The sequence below is a fragment of the Chlamydotis macqueenii genome, chromosome 29 (genome assembly GCF_036417535.1).
Source record: "Chlamydotis macqueenii isolate bChlMac1 chromosome 29, bChlMac1.mat, whole genome shotgun sequence".
Lineage (NCBI taxonomy): Eukaryota > Metazoa > Chordata > Aves > Otidiformes > Otididae > Chlamydotis > Chlamydotis macqueenii.
The window spans coordinates 2,099,611-2,112,483 of NC_141584.1; the positions used below are offsets into that span (position 1 = coordinate 2,099,611).

General features: G+C 66.9%; 2 protein-coding genes across 18 annotated transcripts in view; both read left to right on the forward strand.

The window, feature by feature from the left end:
* The window catches only part of R3HDM2 (R3H domain containing 2), a 45,967-nt gene extending 38,952 nt beyond the window's left edge, over positions 1–7,015 (forward strand). For all 14 annotated transcript variants that reach the window (XM_086768917.1, XM_086768913.1, XM_086768907.1 and 11 more), the window contains 10 exons: positions 416–658; positions 1,212–1,338; positions 1,744–1,979; positions 2,290–2,444; positions 3,164–3,264; positions 3,929–4,098; positions 4,260–4,404; positions 4,492–4,592; positions 5,039–5,123; positions 6,407–7,015. In XM_086768917.1, coding sequence (XP_086625043.1) covers positions 416–658; positions 1,212–1,338; positions 1,744–1,979; positions 2,290–2,444; positions 3,164–3,264; positions 3,929–4,098; positions 4,260–4,404; positions 4,492–4,592; positions 5,039–5,123; positions 6,407–6,750 — 1,707 coding nt within the window. In that variant the 3' untranslated portion in view covers positions 6,751–7,015. The remainder of the gene's footprint in view (positions 1–415; positions 659–1,211; positions 1,339–1,743; positions 1,980–2,289; positions 2,445–3,163; positions 3,265–3,928; positions 4,099–4,259; positions 4,405–4,491; positions 4,593–5,038; positions 5,124–6,406) is intronic.
* Positions 7,016–8,149: 1,134 nt separating this feature from the next.
* Positions 8,150–12,477, forward strand: STAC3 (SH3 and cysteine rich domain 3). 4 transcript variants are annotated; one of them, XM_086768925.1, is made up of 12 exons: positions 8,150–8,305; positions 9,014–9,080; positions 9,456–9,717; positions 9,857–9,954; positions 10,176–10,251; positions 10,343–10,440; positions 10,542–10,608; positions 10,910–10,959; positions 11,067–11,170; positions 11,638–11,689; positions 11,887–12,024; positions 12,200–12,477. In XM_086768925.1, exons 2-12 carry the CDS (start codon positions 9,015–9,017, stop codon positions 12,296–12,298), a joined length of 1,110 nt encoding a protein of 369 aa, XP_086625051.1. In that variant the 5' UTR covers positions 8,150–8,305; position 9,014; the 3' UTR covers positions 12,299–12,477. The 4 variants fall into 4 exon arrangements, with proteins under 4 accessions (XP_086625051.1, XP_086625053.1, XP_086625050.1 ...); XM_086768927.1 differs by having other exon boundaries at positions 8,151–8,305; positions 9,459–9,717; XM_086768924.1 differs by having other exon boundaries at positions 8,158–8,309.
* The last annotated feature ends 396 nt before the right edge of the window (positions 12,478–12,873 follow it).

Here is a 12,873-nt window from a genome sequence, read left to right on the forward strand (position 1 = left end):
GGAAGACCCGGTGCCAAGCCCGGAGCTCCACCAGCGCTGAGGTCCGGGGACACGGCTGCCCTGTGGTCTCAGTCAGCCCCTCCGGGGCTCCGCCGGGTTTTTGGGGAACGGCGTGCCCCGTGGGACGTGGCCTCTGGCCTGGGGCCGCCCCTGCCTGTGTGGGGCCCCGCATGTCACCAGTGTCCGCTGAGCATCCTCCCCCCCGGCAGCGTGCATGCCCCTGCCCTCTGTCCTGCAGAAAGCTCTTGGTCTGTGGCTGGGAACGTTTCTGGGAACATTCCCGGGAACATTTCTGGGAACATCTCCTGGGCGAGCTGCTCTGCGCAGAGCAGGGAGAAGGGGTCTGCAGTCTGCTCGGCAGAGCTGTGTCCTGCGCGCCGCTGTCGTCCACCCCTCACACTTCTCCCCGACGCAGGCCGACGAGCTCAGCAACCCCTTCGGGCAGATCAGCCTCAGCCGGCAGGGCTCTACGGAAGCAGCGGACCCTTCCTCGGCCATGTTCCAGTCGTCCCTCATCTCCCAGCACCCGCAGCAGACGGGATTCATCATGGCAACCCCTGGGCAGTCCATTCCCACCTCCAACTACTCCGCCTCCGGGCACACGGCCCCCACACAGCAGGTGCTGCAGCCCCAGGGCTACATCCAGCCTCCCCAGCAAGTAAGGACGCACGCGCCTGGAGGGGACGCGCGCTTCGGCCCAAAGCTGTCGGGTGGGGGTCCGCTGCGGAGCGGGCCAGGGAACAGTCCCCTGAGAGCGGGTCCCCTCTTTTTCTGCTGCTCGTTTGCGATGGATCAGTACCCAGCGGTCCGAGCTGCAGGTGGGCACGCGCCCTCACCAGGCACAGGATGGTTCCTGCCCCCACGTCCCCCTCAGCTCACTGGTCTGGGACCCCTCCGGCCGTTCCTGGCTCGCGGCATTGGGGGAGAACAGTGACCAGCTCAATTTGGGGTCCCGTTACGACCTCTAGGATTGTTCCCCGGGGCTGTGAGGAGAGCTGTGCCTGCTGTGCTGGGAAGGGCTTGGATGTGGAGGCGGGGAGGAGCGGGAAGGGGCTGCTGCTCCCTGCGGAGCCATCATCTGGCCAGAGCCAAAGCCCTGGTTGGCTTCCTTCGGCAGAAGCCAGGCCAGGTGAGAGAGAAGCTGGGGGACCAGCTTTCTTGGTCGCACTCCCTCTCGTGTTCTCACCACCGTGTTTTCTCGATTCCGCCAGATTCAGGTTTCTTACTACCCGCCCGGGCAGTACCCGAACTCCAGCCAGCAATACCGATCTCTCAGTCACCCAGTGGCCTACAGCTCCCAGCGCCCTCAGCAGCTCCCCCAGCAGTCCCAGCAGCCTGGTAAGGGGGCACGGAAGCGGGGAGGGGGCAAGTTTCCCTTTTTTTGCCACTCTTGTTGGCTTTGAAGGATCTCCGGGGCCGGGCTGCTCTCCCCAGAGTGGCTCCCGCTCTTTGCTGGCTTCCTATCGAGTGCCTCTTGGCCGTGCGAAGGAAAGCTGAAACTTGGCCTGGCTGCAAAGGCTTTTTAATTTTTCCCTCCCTCTCAGCGTGAGCTGAGGTGCTGCAAGGTGGATTTAAAGCCGGGAGCTTCCTTCAGGTCTTTTTACACCTGCCGTACGGCAGGGCCTTTCCCACCCTCGGGGAAGAGACGGGTGCAGAGCAGGGTTTGCCGCCCCGTGTGCCGTTTCTCGGGCTGTCTCCCGCGGCCAGCTGCGAAGCCGCTCCGTTTAAACCCCGTCCCGCCAGGTTTACAGCCGATGATGTCCAACCAGCAGCAGACGTACCAAGGCGTGATGGGCGTGCAGCAGGCGCAGCCCCCCGGGCTGCTCAACAGCCAGCGGAACAGCGTGGGGGGGCAGCTGCAGAGCGTGATCGGAGTGCAGCAGGCGCAGCCCCCGGGCCTCCTGAGCGGCCAGAGGAGCGCGATGGGCAGCCAGATGCAAGGCCTGATGGTCCAGTACACTCCACTGCCTTCCTACCAGGTGAGCATGGGTTGCTCTCTGCTGGGGGGCTGCTGGGGAGGGGGGCTTGCAGGAGATGCCCTGTTCCTGTGCCTGTGATGGAGCCAAAGATGGAGACTTCATCGCGTGCTTGCCAGCTTGAGGAGGGCACGTCTGCGTTTGAATCCATGTGGGACGTGTTTTGAGAGGGAGGACGGAGAGGGGCTGCCCTCAGACAACCATCCGGCACCTCTTCCACCTTGCGCGGGCCTCTCCAGTGTCTCTTTGGGACCGTTTCCCCTGCTCCTGCTCCGTGTCACTCCACACGGCTGCTGCTCTCCTCCCCGCGCAGGTTCCTGTGGCCAACGAGTCCCAGAGTGTGGTCCAGCAGCCATTCCAGCAGCCCGTGCTTGTGCCAGCCAGCCAGTCTGTCCAGGGGGGGCTTCAGGCTGGAGGGGTGCCCATCTACTACAGCGTCATCCCAACCGCGCAGCAGAACGGCACGAGGTAAAGCTTCTGGGGAGAAGGAGGTCCTGCTGAGAGGGCCTGGCACCCTCCTCCTGCAGCCAGAGGACATGGCTGGGCACGAAGGTGCTGGTTGAAGCTCAACGTGAGCCGGCGATGCGTCCTTGTGGCCCAGAAACCACCCGCATCCTGGGCTTCTTCACCAGCAGCGTGGGCAGCAGGTCGAGGGAGGGGATTCTGCTCCTCTGCCCCGCTCCGGTGAGACCCCCCTGCAGTGCTGTGTCCAGCTCTGGAGCCCCCAACACCAGAAGGACGTGGAGCTGGTGGAGAGGGTCCAGGGGAGGCCACGCAGATGCTCAGAGGCTGGAGCAGCTCTGCTGTGAGGCCAGGCTGGGAGAGCTGGGGCTGCTCAGCCTGGAGCAGAGGAGGCTCCGGGGAGAGCTGAGAGCGGCTCCCAGTGCCCAAAGGGGGCTGCAGGAAAGGTGGGGAGAGACTCTTCAGCAGGGCCTGCTGGGACAGGACGAGGGGTGATGGTTTTAAACTGGGAGAGAGGAGATTCAGACTGGATGTAAGAAATATTTGACGCTGAGGGTGGTGGAGCACCTCGCAGGTTGCCCAGAGAGGCGGTGGATGCCCCATCCCTGGAAACATCCAGGCCAGGTTGGCCGGGGCTCTGAGCGACCTGATCCGGTTGGAGATGTCCCAGGGCAGGCCATTTCTCCCCATCCCAGCTCCTCACCAGCACGCTCTCTGCTTTGCAGCCCGTCGGTGGGGTTCCTCCAGCCGCCCGGCTCGGAGCAGTACTCGATGCCGCAGTCGCCGTCGCCCTGCAGCCCGCCGCAGATGCAGCAGCAGTATTCGGGTAAGGGGGGCCGCCGGTCGGGGCTGGCGCGGATTGGGTCGGGGTTTGTGGGGGCTGCAGCGAGCAGAGCTGGCGGCAGCGGGTTTCCTTAGCCTCACCCACCCCACGGCCACGGGGAATCAGCGGGACACCACAGCGGCTTCGCTGCAGGCTGTGCCTGGCATCCCCTGGCCGCGGTGGGCAGAGGGAGCTGCTGTGGGCTGCCAACTCTCTGTGCTGGCAACGTGGCTTCGGGGCACTGGGGCAGCTCGTGGGCTGGGGGTCAGGGTGGCACTGGGGTTCCCGGGCCCTGTCCCAGCTGCAGGGGAGCGAGCTGGGGCCTGAGGCACTGGTGCGAGAGCTGGAGCTGGGACGCGGGAGCTCTGCGCCCCGCCCTGCCCTTAAATCCCTTGCCTGAGGTTTTGCGGCGATGCTCCGGGACCCACGTTGCCTTCAGCTTGTCCCCTCCGCTGACGTTCCTCCCGGATTGAAATCCTCGCGCTCTGACAGAAGCTGTGGTACCAGAGAGGGATCCCCACGGCATCTTGGGGTCTTTTTTCAGCCCCTCCGTGGCGGGCCGGCGTGGCAGAGGGGAGAGCGCGGAGCGGGTGTTGTAGGGAAGCCAGGCCGCCCCTCGTCCCGCAGCGCGCGGAGCCCGGGCGATCCCGCTGTCGTCTCTCCGCAGGGGTGTCTCCGTCGGGCGCCGGTGTGGTCGTGATGCAGCTGAACGTCCCCAATGGCCCCCAGGCCCCCCAGAATCCCCCCGTGGTGCAGTGGAGCCACTGTAAGTACTACAGCCTGGAGCAGCGGGGGCAGAAGCCGGGAGACCTGTACAACCCCGACACCAGTGCTCAGGTATGGAGAGGACTCGGAAGAAGGTAGCTCGTCTTTTTGGGAGCAGCGTGGTGGGAGAGAGAGCACCCCGGCATCCGTGCTGGGAGATGGGGGTGGGCTCATCCTGTGGCGGTGGGACCGGTCGCAAGCGCTGGGGCTGTCTAACGCTGTCCCTCCCCCAGGCCAGCACCCAGCTGAGCAGCCCCATCACGTCCCCCACCCAGTCTCCCACGCCCTCCCCGGTCACCAGCCTCAGCAGCGTCTGCACGGGGCTGAGCCCCCTCCCCGTCCTCGCGCAGTTCCCCCGGCCCATGGGCCCGGCACAAGGTAAGGGGACGGCGCGGGGCCAGCGCAGAGCTGGGGCTTGCCCGTGGTTTCTTCAGACCCCTCCCAACATCGGCGGCGTTTTCGCAGGCGACGGGCGCTACTCGCTGCTGGGCCAGCCGCTGCAGTACAACCTGTCCATCTGTCCCCCGCCGCTGCTCCACAACCAGCCCAACTACAGCGCACACCAGGTAAAACTGGGCCAGGACACCCCCTGCGCCCCAAACCCACCCTCTCACCGTCCCGGGAGCAGAGCAAGACCACCCTGCGCTGTGCTCGGACACCCCTTCGTTAGGGGGTCCTGCCTGCCCCACGCTCTTGCCGCCCAGCCGGCAGAGCTGGATATTATTATTGTTGTAAAGAAATTTCCCGGCACGGGGCTAAAATTTCACCCTGCCCCCAGCTTTGCCCGGAAGCGGTGTGAGCCCCAAGCGTCCCGGAGCCGTGGCTGCGCTGTGCTCTCGTCTCGCTGACCCCAGCGCGGCGCTGCCTCAGGGGGCGAGGGCGTGCGCGCTTCACCCAGGCGTCTTCCCCTTCGCAGCCGTAGCCGAGCGTGGTCTTCCTCCCGCGCTGCTCGGGTGCTCGGTGAGGCCGCGGCGTCCCCTCGGGTGACGCGCTGCCGTTTTTGTTCCTTAAGGGGCAGACTGGGATGAAACACGGAAACCGGAGCAAGAGACAGGCCCTCAAGTCAGCGTCCACTGACCTGGGAACCAGCGATGTAGGCAAGTGTCCCCCCTCAACCAGTTCCTCCTTTGCCCTCTGACTGGTGGCCGCAGAGCCCGTCCCAGTCGGCTGCGCCCGTCCGGAGGTGGGAGGACAAGAACCCAGTAAAGGCTGCCTGCACCCTGCAAAGCTTTTGAAGGAGACTGGGGAGAAATTGTTGGAGAGTCTGGGATGAGCACCAGGACACCTGGGCCCTGTTCCCGCCTCTGTGAGGGCTGAAATGATGCATTCCTGGGATTTTCTCCCTCTGGCAGGGGAAACGGAGTGTCCAGACCGCTGAGATCGTGTCCAGACCCCTGAGATCATGTCCAGACCCCCAAGACCGTGTTCCCACCACTGTCCTCCCACGTGCCCCTTCCCTCTCATGCTTCCGTTTCCCAGTAGGGCTGGAAGCTGCAGAGCCCCCATCTTTGCCGTGGGATTTAGGATCTCCCAGGGCTGAAATCCCAGTTTGGGAAATCCCCAGTTTTGGGAAATCGCAGGTTGGGCGTCAGCCGGACAGCCTGGAAGGGAAGCGGTCCTCACCGGCTCTCCGGAGGCTCCAGACCTGTTCCCCGTGTCACCTCCATGTCACCCCCACCGGCAGCAGCTGGTCGCAGCTCCTTTAAGCGCTGCCCCCCTCCCTGCGCTGGCGCGTTCGTTACATGCCGCGTTAATATTAGCAAAGAATTCACGCAGCCTGCCCTGCGCTAAGCCCGAAAGCCGGGGCTGGAGCCAGGAGGCAGCAGAAGTGTTTGGGTGCCGCAGAGCAGGGGCAGAGCGCTTGGCCTGGGCGCAGGAGGGGACGTCCCCGTGGGTGAAGCGCTCAGGGCAGCGTCGCATTCGGGATCCGCAGTCCTGCGTGGGTGCAGCCTGGCTTTCTCCCTTCCAGGGAGGGAGGGCGGGAGAGCTGGGGGAGCTCCCAGTGCTGGTACCCCAGGATCAGGGTGGGAGGACTGGGCAGAGCACCCGGGAACGCCCTGAAAAGCCGAGCCTGGGCAAGGAGGGTTTGGTGCTGCCGGAGCCCTGGGCGCGCGGGAGATGCCAGGCTCCTCTCGAAGCGGGCCAGGAGGCGTGGGATCCAGCGAGGAGCGGGACGGGACAGCAGTGGGCAGAGTGGCGGGGCAGTTGGAGGGGGAAGAAGCGACTGGCTTAAAATTAAATTCCCCATGTGGGGGCAGCTTAGCAAAGCGCTGCTTCGGTGGGCGAAGCCGAGGCGGCTGCTCCAACCCCAGCGCCGGCCCGCGCCGGGCTGCTGCCACCCCAAAACCGCTGCCGCTGATCCCCGCTCTTCCCGCTGCAGTGCTGGGCCGAGTGCTGGAGGTGACGGACCTGCCCGAGGGCATCACGCGGACGGAGGCGGACAAGCTCTTCACCCAGCTCGCCATGGCCGGTGCCAAAATCCAGTGGCTCAAAGAGACTCAGGGGCGCCGCGGCGACGGGGGCGGCGGGGACAACGCCGGGACTCCGGAGAACGGCAGGCACGGCGACCTCGCTGCCTTATACACCATCGTGGCCGTGTTCCCCAGCCCGCTGGCCGCCCAGAACGCCTCCCTGCGCCTCAACAACTCCCTCAGCCGCTTCAAGCTGCGCGTGGCCAAAAAGAACTACGACCTGCGGGTGCTGGAGCGGGCCAGCTCGCAGTAGGGCGCCCGCGCGGGCGCAGAGCACACTGGACTGCGGGCACTCCCCCCTGCCTTCTCTTTTCCTTCCTGCCCTCCCTCCCTCTTGCCCTCCTTCCCGGATATATTTATATGGACATAATTAAGAGACGAGAAATTGATTTTTTTTTTTTTTTAATTATTATTATTTTTGGAGTGACGCCCGTGCCCGCCCCCTTCCCTGTGTATATTGTTTTGTTAAGCACTGTGTTGAGCCGCACATACAGGTGTTGATTGGTATGGTCACTGCACATTTTATTTAATCTGATTATTATTTCGGAGGGGGGGGAGGGATTTTTGGTTTTATTTTATTTGGGGGGTTGTTTTTAAATATAAAAAGAAAACTTGTCCATCACTTTAACGCTGCTTTCCCGTTCTCCGCTGTCTGCGCTGCCTGCGGGGTGAGACGGGCAGGGAGCCCCCGGGGCACTCGCAGGAGGGTGGGTTCCTGCCGCCGCGCTTGGCGGGCGCGAGGGCCGCGGGCTCATGGCTGGCCGAAACTGGGAGCCGAGACTGGGAGAGGAGTGGTGAGCGCTTCGGTCTGGGACATCAGATATTCGTAGCTGCTTTTCCGAGCTGCCGGCCCCATGGCGAGGACGGGGGCGCGGGGCGTCTCCAGCCGTATCCTCTGCCGGGACGCGCCGGATTCCTCCCGATGACGGAGAGCAGCCCTGGAGGTGCTGGGTGCGGGCATCACCGCATCCCCCTGCTCCGTGGGTGCAGCAGTTGGGTGTCACCGCATCCCCCTGCTCCGTGGGTGCAGCAGTTGGGTGTCACCGCGTCCTCCTGCTCCGTGGGTGCAGCAGTTGGGTGTCACCGCATTCCACTGCTCCGTGGGTGCAGCAGTTGGGTGTCACCTCATTCCCCTGCTCCGTGGGTGCAGCAGTTGGGTGTCGCCGCCTTCGCCGTGGCGTTGCGCGGAGCAGCTGGAGCTTCTGGCAGCGCCCGGATGCCGCCTCCAGGAGCCGGTGCGAGAGGTGAGAGCTGCCTGGCAGCCACGGTGCCAGCTCCGGCCCCACCGCCGCCCGCAGCCTGGCAGGGACACGGGTGCAGGGACCAAGAGCAGTGGCGTCCCCAGCCCTCTCCTCCGTGGCTGCTCTCCGTCTCGCCGTAGACCAGAGCAGCAGGATTCGCTGCCGGAGGGTTTGGGGCAGCCGGGAGAAACCTCGCTGCTGCCACTCTCCCCTCCCAGCTGCGGTGTCGCGAGAGCGAATGCGACGCCAAGGCCGGCACGCTCGGGGTGCCCCTTGCCAGGGGTGGGTGACGCCCAGCACCCCGCTCACACAAATAGCCGGTGGCTCCTCTCCACCCCGCTCCCCTCCCGGCCGATGCGTGGGCTCCAATTTCTCGGCGTCAGCCTGCGCCAGCGCTCAGCTGTCGGTTCCCCTCCGGCCTGTCACTCCTCTCTGCGGGACTGGGGCGGCTGCCCCCCGCCCTGCGCACCCGGCCCGGAGGACTGGGGGCTCTGCGGCCAACGGGGCCTCGGCGTCAGCCCCCCTCTGCGGGGTTTTTCATCGCGGGACGCGAGCTCTGAACGCGGCGTGAGTACGTTTCCATGCGCGGCTCCCGCTCGTCGTGGCCGCTGACCCCCGTGGGCCCCCACCACACCCACGTTGCTGCCAGCCCCCCGTGCTCCCCACTTCTGCGCCGCCCCGGGACCCCTCACCCCCATCGCCAGTCCCCTGATGGTTGACTTGGTTGGTTTCCATGGGGGGTCCCCGTGTTGGGTGTCACTGAAAACGCCTCTGTCGGGGTGGCAGGCCCGCGGGGATGCTCGACAGGCGAAGGTGGAACGAGGCGGGTTTGGGGGGGTGCAGGGCAGACCCTGCCCCGGTGGCAGCACGGGGATTCGGCGGAGAAGGAAGCAGGGTGATGCCGGACGGCGTGAGGGCGTGCGTGTCCCAGGGGGGCAAGAGCGGCACCGTTTGCGGTTTACCGGTGAGATGGAGACGCGTGCAGGCAGCCCGGGGTCTGGCGCACAGCGCGCGGCACCACCTTCACCCCGAACCGGCAGCGCTGGGGTCTGCCGTTCTCCGGCCTGTGCAACGCGGCCCAGGGGGGGTCCCAGGGTCCCAGGATCCCCCCCCGCAGCAGAACCGGCGCTGGCTGGGGCGGGAGGCGCGGGCAGGGCAGCGGGATGCCCGGCCCCCAGAGATGCTCCCCATCCAGCAAGGTCAGTGGGGACCCCCGTCGGGCACCCGCGGTGGGAACAGCCCCACCGACACCAGGTCCCTCTTCTCCCCTGGCAGCATGACGGAGAAGGAAGTGCCAGAGCCGCCGGCATCACCCGCTCCAGGTGGGAAACCCAAGAGCCGGGTAAGTGGGTGCCCACAGGGCTCGGGTGGGTGACGGCAGCCGCCTTTCTCCCAACGTCTCTGCCGCCGCCCCAGGAGAATTTGTGGGGGCTGCCTGGTGGGATCCCGACCCAGCAGGGCGCTGGGAGGCCGTTTCCCAGCTTGGCTTTTCCCCTGGGCACCCAAATCCGCGCGGGGCTCAGCGGCCACAGTTTCTCCTTTCGTGGGGACCTCACAGGGCCGGGAGAAGGGTCCCCGTCCTCGCAGCCCCAGGGTGCCGGGGGTCTGCTCCCGCCTGGGGAAGGGGGAATCTCCAGGGCGGAGCAAAGGGGCGAGGAGCTGGGCGCTGGCTCCCCTCCCCGCCTCGCCCCGCGCGATGCGTCCTCTCCTGCCCCAGCAGCTGCAGAAGCTGAAGCAACTTTTCCGGCGAAAGCCCAAGGAGGAGACGGCCCCAGAGCCGCAGCCCAATGGGGAACTGGTCAGCCCCTCGGGGGGACCCATCTACTACATCTATGAGGAGGAGGAAGAGGAGGAAGAGGAGGAGGAGCCAGAGCCCCCTCCAGAGCCCCCGAAACTTGTCAACGACAAACCCCACAAGTTCAAAGATCATTACTTCAAAAAGCCCAAGTTCTGCGACGTTTGTGCGCGCATGATCGTCCGTGAGTCCGGCGGGCGCTGGGGCTGGGGGCCGCGGGCAGGCGAGGGCCGGGGGCCAAGGCTGGCGAGGGCTGCGGGCCGGCCGCCGCCGCGGCTGCAGCGTCACGTTGCCTCTCCTTTCCGCCCCTCCGCCCCCGCCAGTCAACAACAAATTTGGCCTGAGGTGCAAGAACTGCAAAACCAACATCCACCACCACTGCCAGTCCTACGTGGAGATGCAGCGCTGCTTCGGCAAAATCGTGAGTTCCCGCCGGCCGCGGGCTCGGGGAAGAGCGAAGCACCGCGGCGCGGAGCAGCCGGCTCCGTCTCTGCGGGCGTGACCCCAGCGCCGCGTCCCATGTCTCTCCCTGGCTCGGAGAGGGGGACGCAGGCACGGCCCCCACCCTCTGGGGTCCCCATGGGCGCGTCCGCGGGTCTCGGTGGCGGGCGATGCTCCGACCCCCCCCCCCTTTCCTTCCAGCCCCCAGGCTTTCGCCGGGCGTACAGCTCGCCGCTCTACAGTGACCAGCAGTACGCCTGCGTCAAGGAGCTGCTCTGTGAGTTCGGTCCCCGCGGCGGGGTGCCCCGTCTCCCCCCGTCTCCCCCCGTCCCGTGGCCGAACCCCTCTCACCATCCCTGTGCCTGCAGCGGCCACCAACCGGAGCGACCCCGTGTTCGAGACGCTGCGGACCGGCGTCATCATGGCCAACAAGGAGCGCAAGAAAGGGCAGGACGACAAGAAAAACGTGAGTGCGGAGCTGGCCCGTCGGCCCGAGGGTCCCGGCACCCCACTGCCGCCCCCCCGCTCCCTCCCTGCCCCGCACCCGCTGACGGCTCTGCCCTGCAGCCCCTGGCTGCCGTGATGGACGAGGAACCAGAGGCCACCAAGCCAGGAGAGGGCAAAACCGAGGGCGGTGAGCGCTGCGACCGCGGCGGGGCTGGCCGCGCGTGGGGGACGAGGAACCGGGGCGGGCTGAGCCCCAGCCGCGAGCGTGGGGTGGGGAGGGAGCCCCGTGGGGAGGCTGTGCCTGGTGGGCCCGCTGGGGTGGGTTTTACCCTGCAGAAATGGGGGGGGTCTTCAGCTCAGGTCTGCACCCTGGGGTGCTCTCTGCTTCCCCTCCTTGACCCGGGCACGGGAAATCCCTGGGGGGGTGCTGGGCCCGGGGTGGGGGGGCAGCGCCGGGAGAGATGCAGCCTCACTCCTCCCGTTTCCAGGCACTTCCGAAGGGGACAAGAAGACGGAGAAGAACCCAACGGACGAGAAGGTACCATCGGCCTCACCCTGCGCCCCAAAGACCCCCGGCCTTGCAGCAGCGCGGGCAGAGGGCTGCGGGGGTCTCGCAGCCCCCCAGCCCCGCTTTCCTCCCCCCAGAACAAGAAGCCGCAGCCGGGAATCCGCGGTGGCTACCTGCAGTCTCACTACTTCGTGGCCCTTTATCGCTTCAAAGCCCTGGAGAAAGACGACCTGGATTTCCCGTGCGTTCCCCGCCGTGGGCGCAGGGGCGGTGAGGGGCAGCCCCGGGGGTGTCCCGTGGGGAGGGGGAGAAGCCTTAACCTCCAAAAAAGGCTCTCGTGGCCGGGGGGAGGGCTGTCGATGGATGAAGGAGGGCAGAAATCGGAGCCGTGCTGGCTGTGGTTTGGGGGCCACGCGTCACCCAGGGACCCAGCTCTCCCAGCTCGCGGGTTTCGGGCGCAGGATGGTTTCCAGGGCCACCAGTGTTTCCCTTGCTGGGGTGCCACTGATTTCTTGCACCCCAAACTTGAGGCTGAGCTGCTCCCGCGCGGGACACGGCCGTCCCCGAGCCCTCGGGCTGCCCGCGTTCCTCCGCGGGGCTCTCGGAGCTGATGCCGCGGGAAGGGCGATTTTCCTTGCCCACCTCGGGGTCTGCCACGGCGGGGGGTCGCTGGCCCCCCTCACGCTGAGCCCTTCCCTCCCTTCGCAGGCCGGGGGAGAAGATCACGGTGGTCGATGACTCCAACGAGGAGTGGTGGCGGGTAAGGCCGGTGTCCTGCGGGCTGAAAGCACAGGGAGAGTTCGGCTGGGAGCACAGATTGCCCTCCGAGGGGGCCCCAAAATCTGCTGCGTCTCCATGCCGGCCCGCACCCCGCAGGCCATTTCTCACAGGGGAATTTGGGGGGCGTACCAGTCGGATCCAGCCCCCACCTCCCACCCATCCGCTGATTTCTTTCAGGGGAAGATCGGCGAAAAAATCGGCTACTTCCCTCCCAACTTCATCATCCGCGTGCGGGCAGGCGAGCGGGTGCACAAGGTGACGCGCTCCTTCGTGGGCAACCGGGAGATCGGGCAGATCACGCTGAAGAAGGATCAGGTGCGAGGGGTCCGCGGGGTCGCGGCGCGCTCCCCTCCAGCCCCTACCCCTACCCTGCCGCCTCCCTCCGCTGCCCCCAGCCCCCTGGCCCGGACCCCTCTGCCCCGTCCCCTCCTCTGCCTCCGCCTGCGCCGCGGGGCCCGGGGAGCCTCACGCGCCCCCCTCTCACCCCCAGATCGTGGTGCAGAAGGGCGAGGAGGTGAACGGCTACGTGAAAGTCTCCACCGGCCGCAAAGTGGGGCTCTTCCCCGTGGACTTCCTGCAGGAGATCTGAGCGTCCCGCGGGCCCCGAATTCGGGGGGACGGAGGGACCCTGGCTGCGGGGACGGGGGCGGCAGGCACCCCTGGCCCTGATGCCTGCCGCAGTGGGGTCTCTGGTGGGGACCGTCCCCAGCAGGACTTGGAGCAGGCCAGGGGTCAGAGGTGTGGGGTGCAAGGATTGGGGGGGGGGTCCTCGCTTTGGAGGGCAGCCAGCCCCCTCTGCCTGGGGTGGGGGGTGCCTGGGGGGGGTCCCGCTGCTCCGGGTTGTGTGCTCCTGTGTTTTGGCAATAGACGTCTGCTCCCCAGCCCCCGCTTTGGATTTCCGGGGGGGGTCGCGGGGGGGGCTGCTGTGGACCGGGCTGGAGCCCACGCCCGTGCCTCTCCCACCGCGTGTGCCCCCCCGTGCAGCACGCGCCTGTGCCACACGTGTGTGTGTGTACACGCACGTGTGTGCACCTATGACCCCGGCACCCCGCGGGGCCGAGCGCTGGCGTGGGGCCCGACGGGGCCCGAATAGGGGCTGCGGGTGACAGGTGACGGGGCCCGGGGACAGGGACGAGTCCTTGGCGCGGGGCGGGGGGGGGGAAC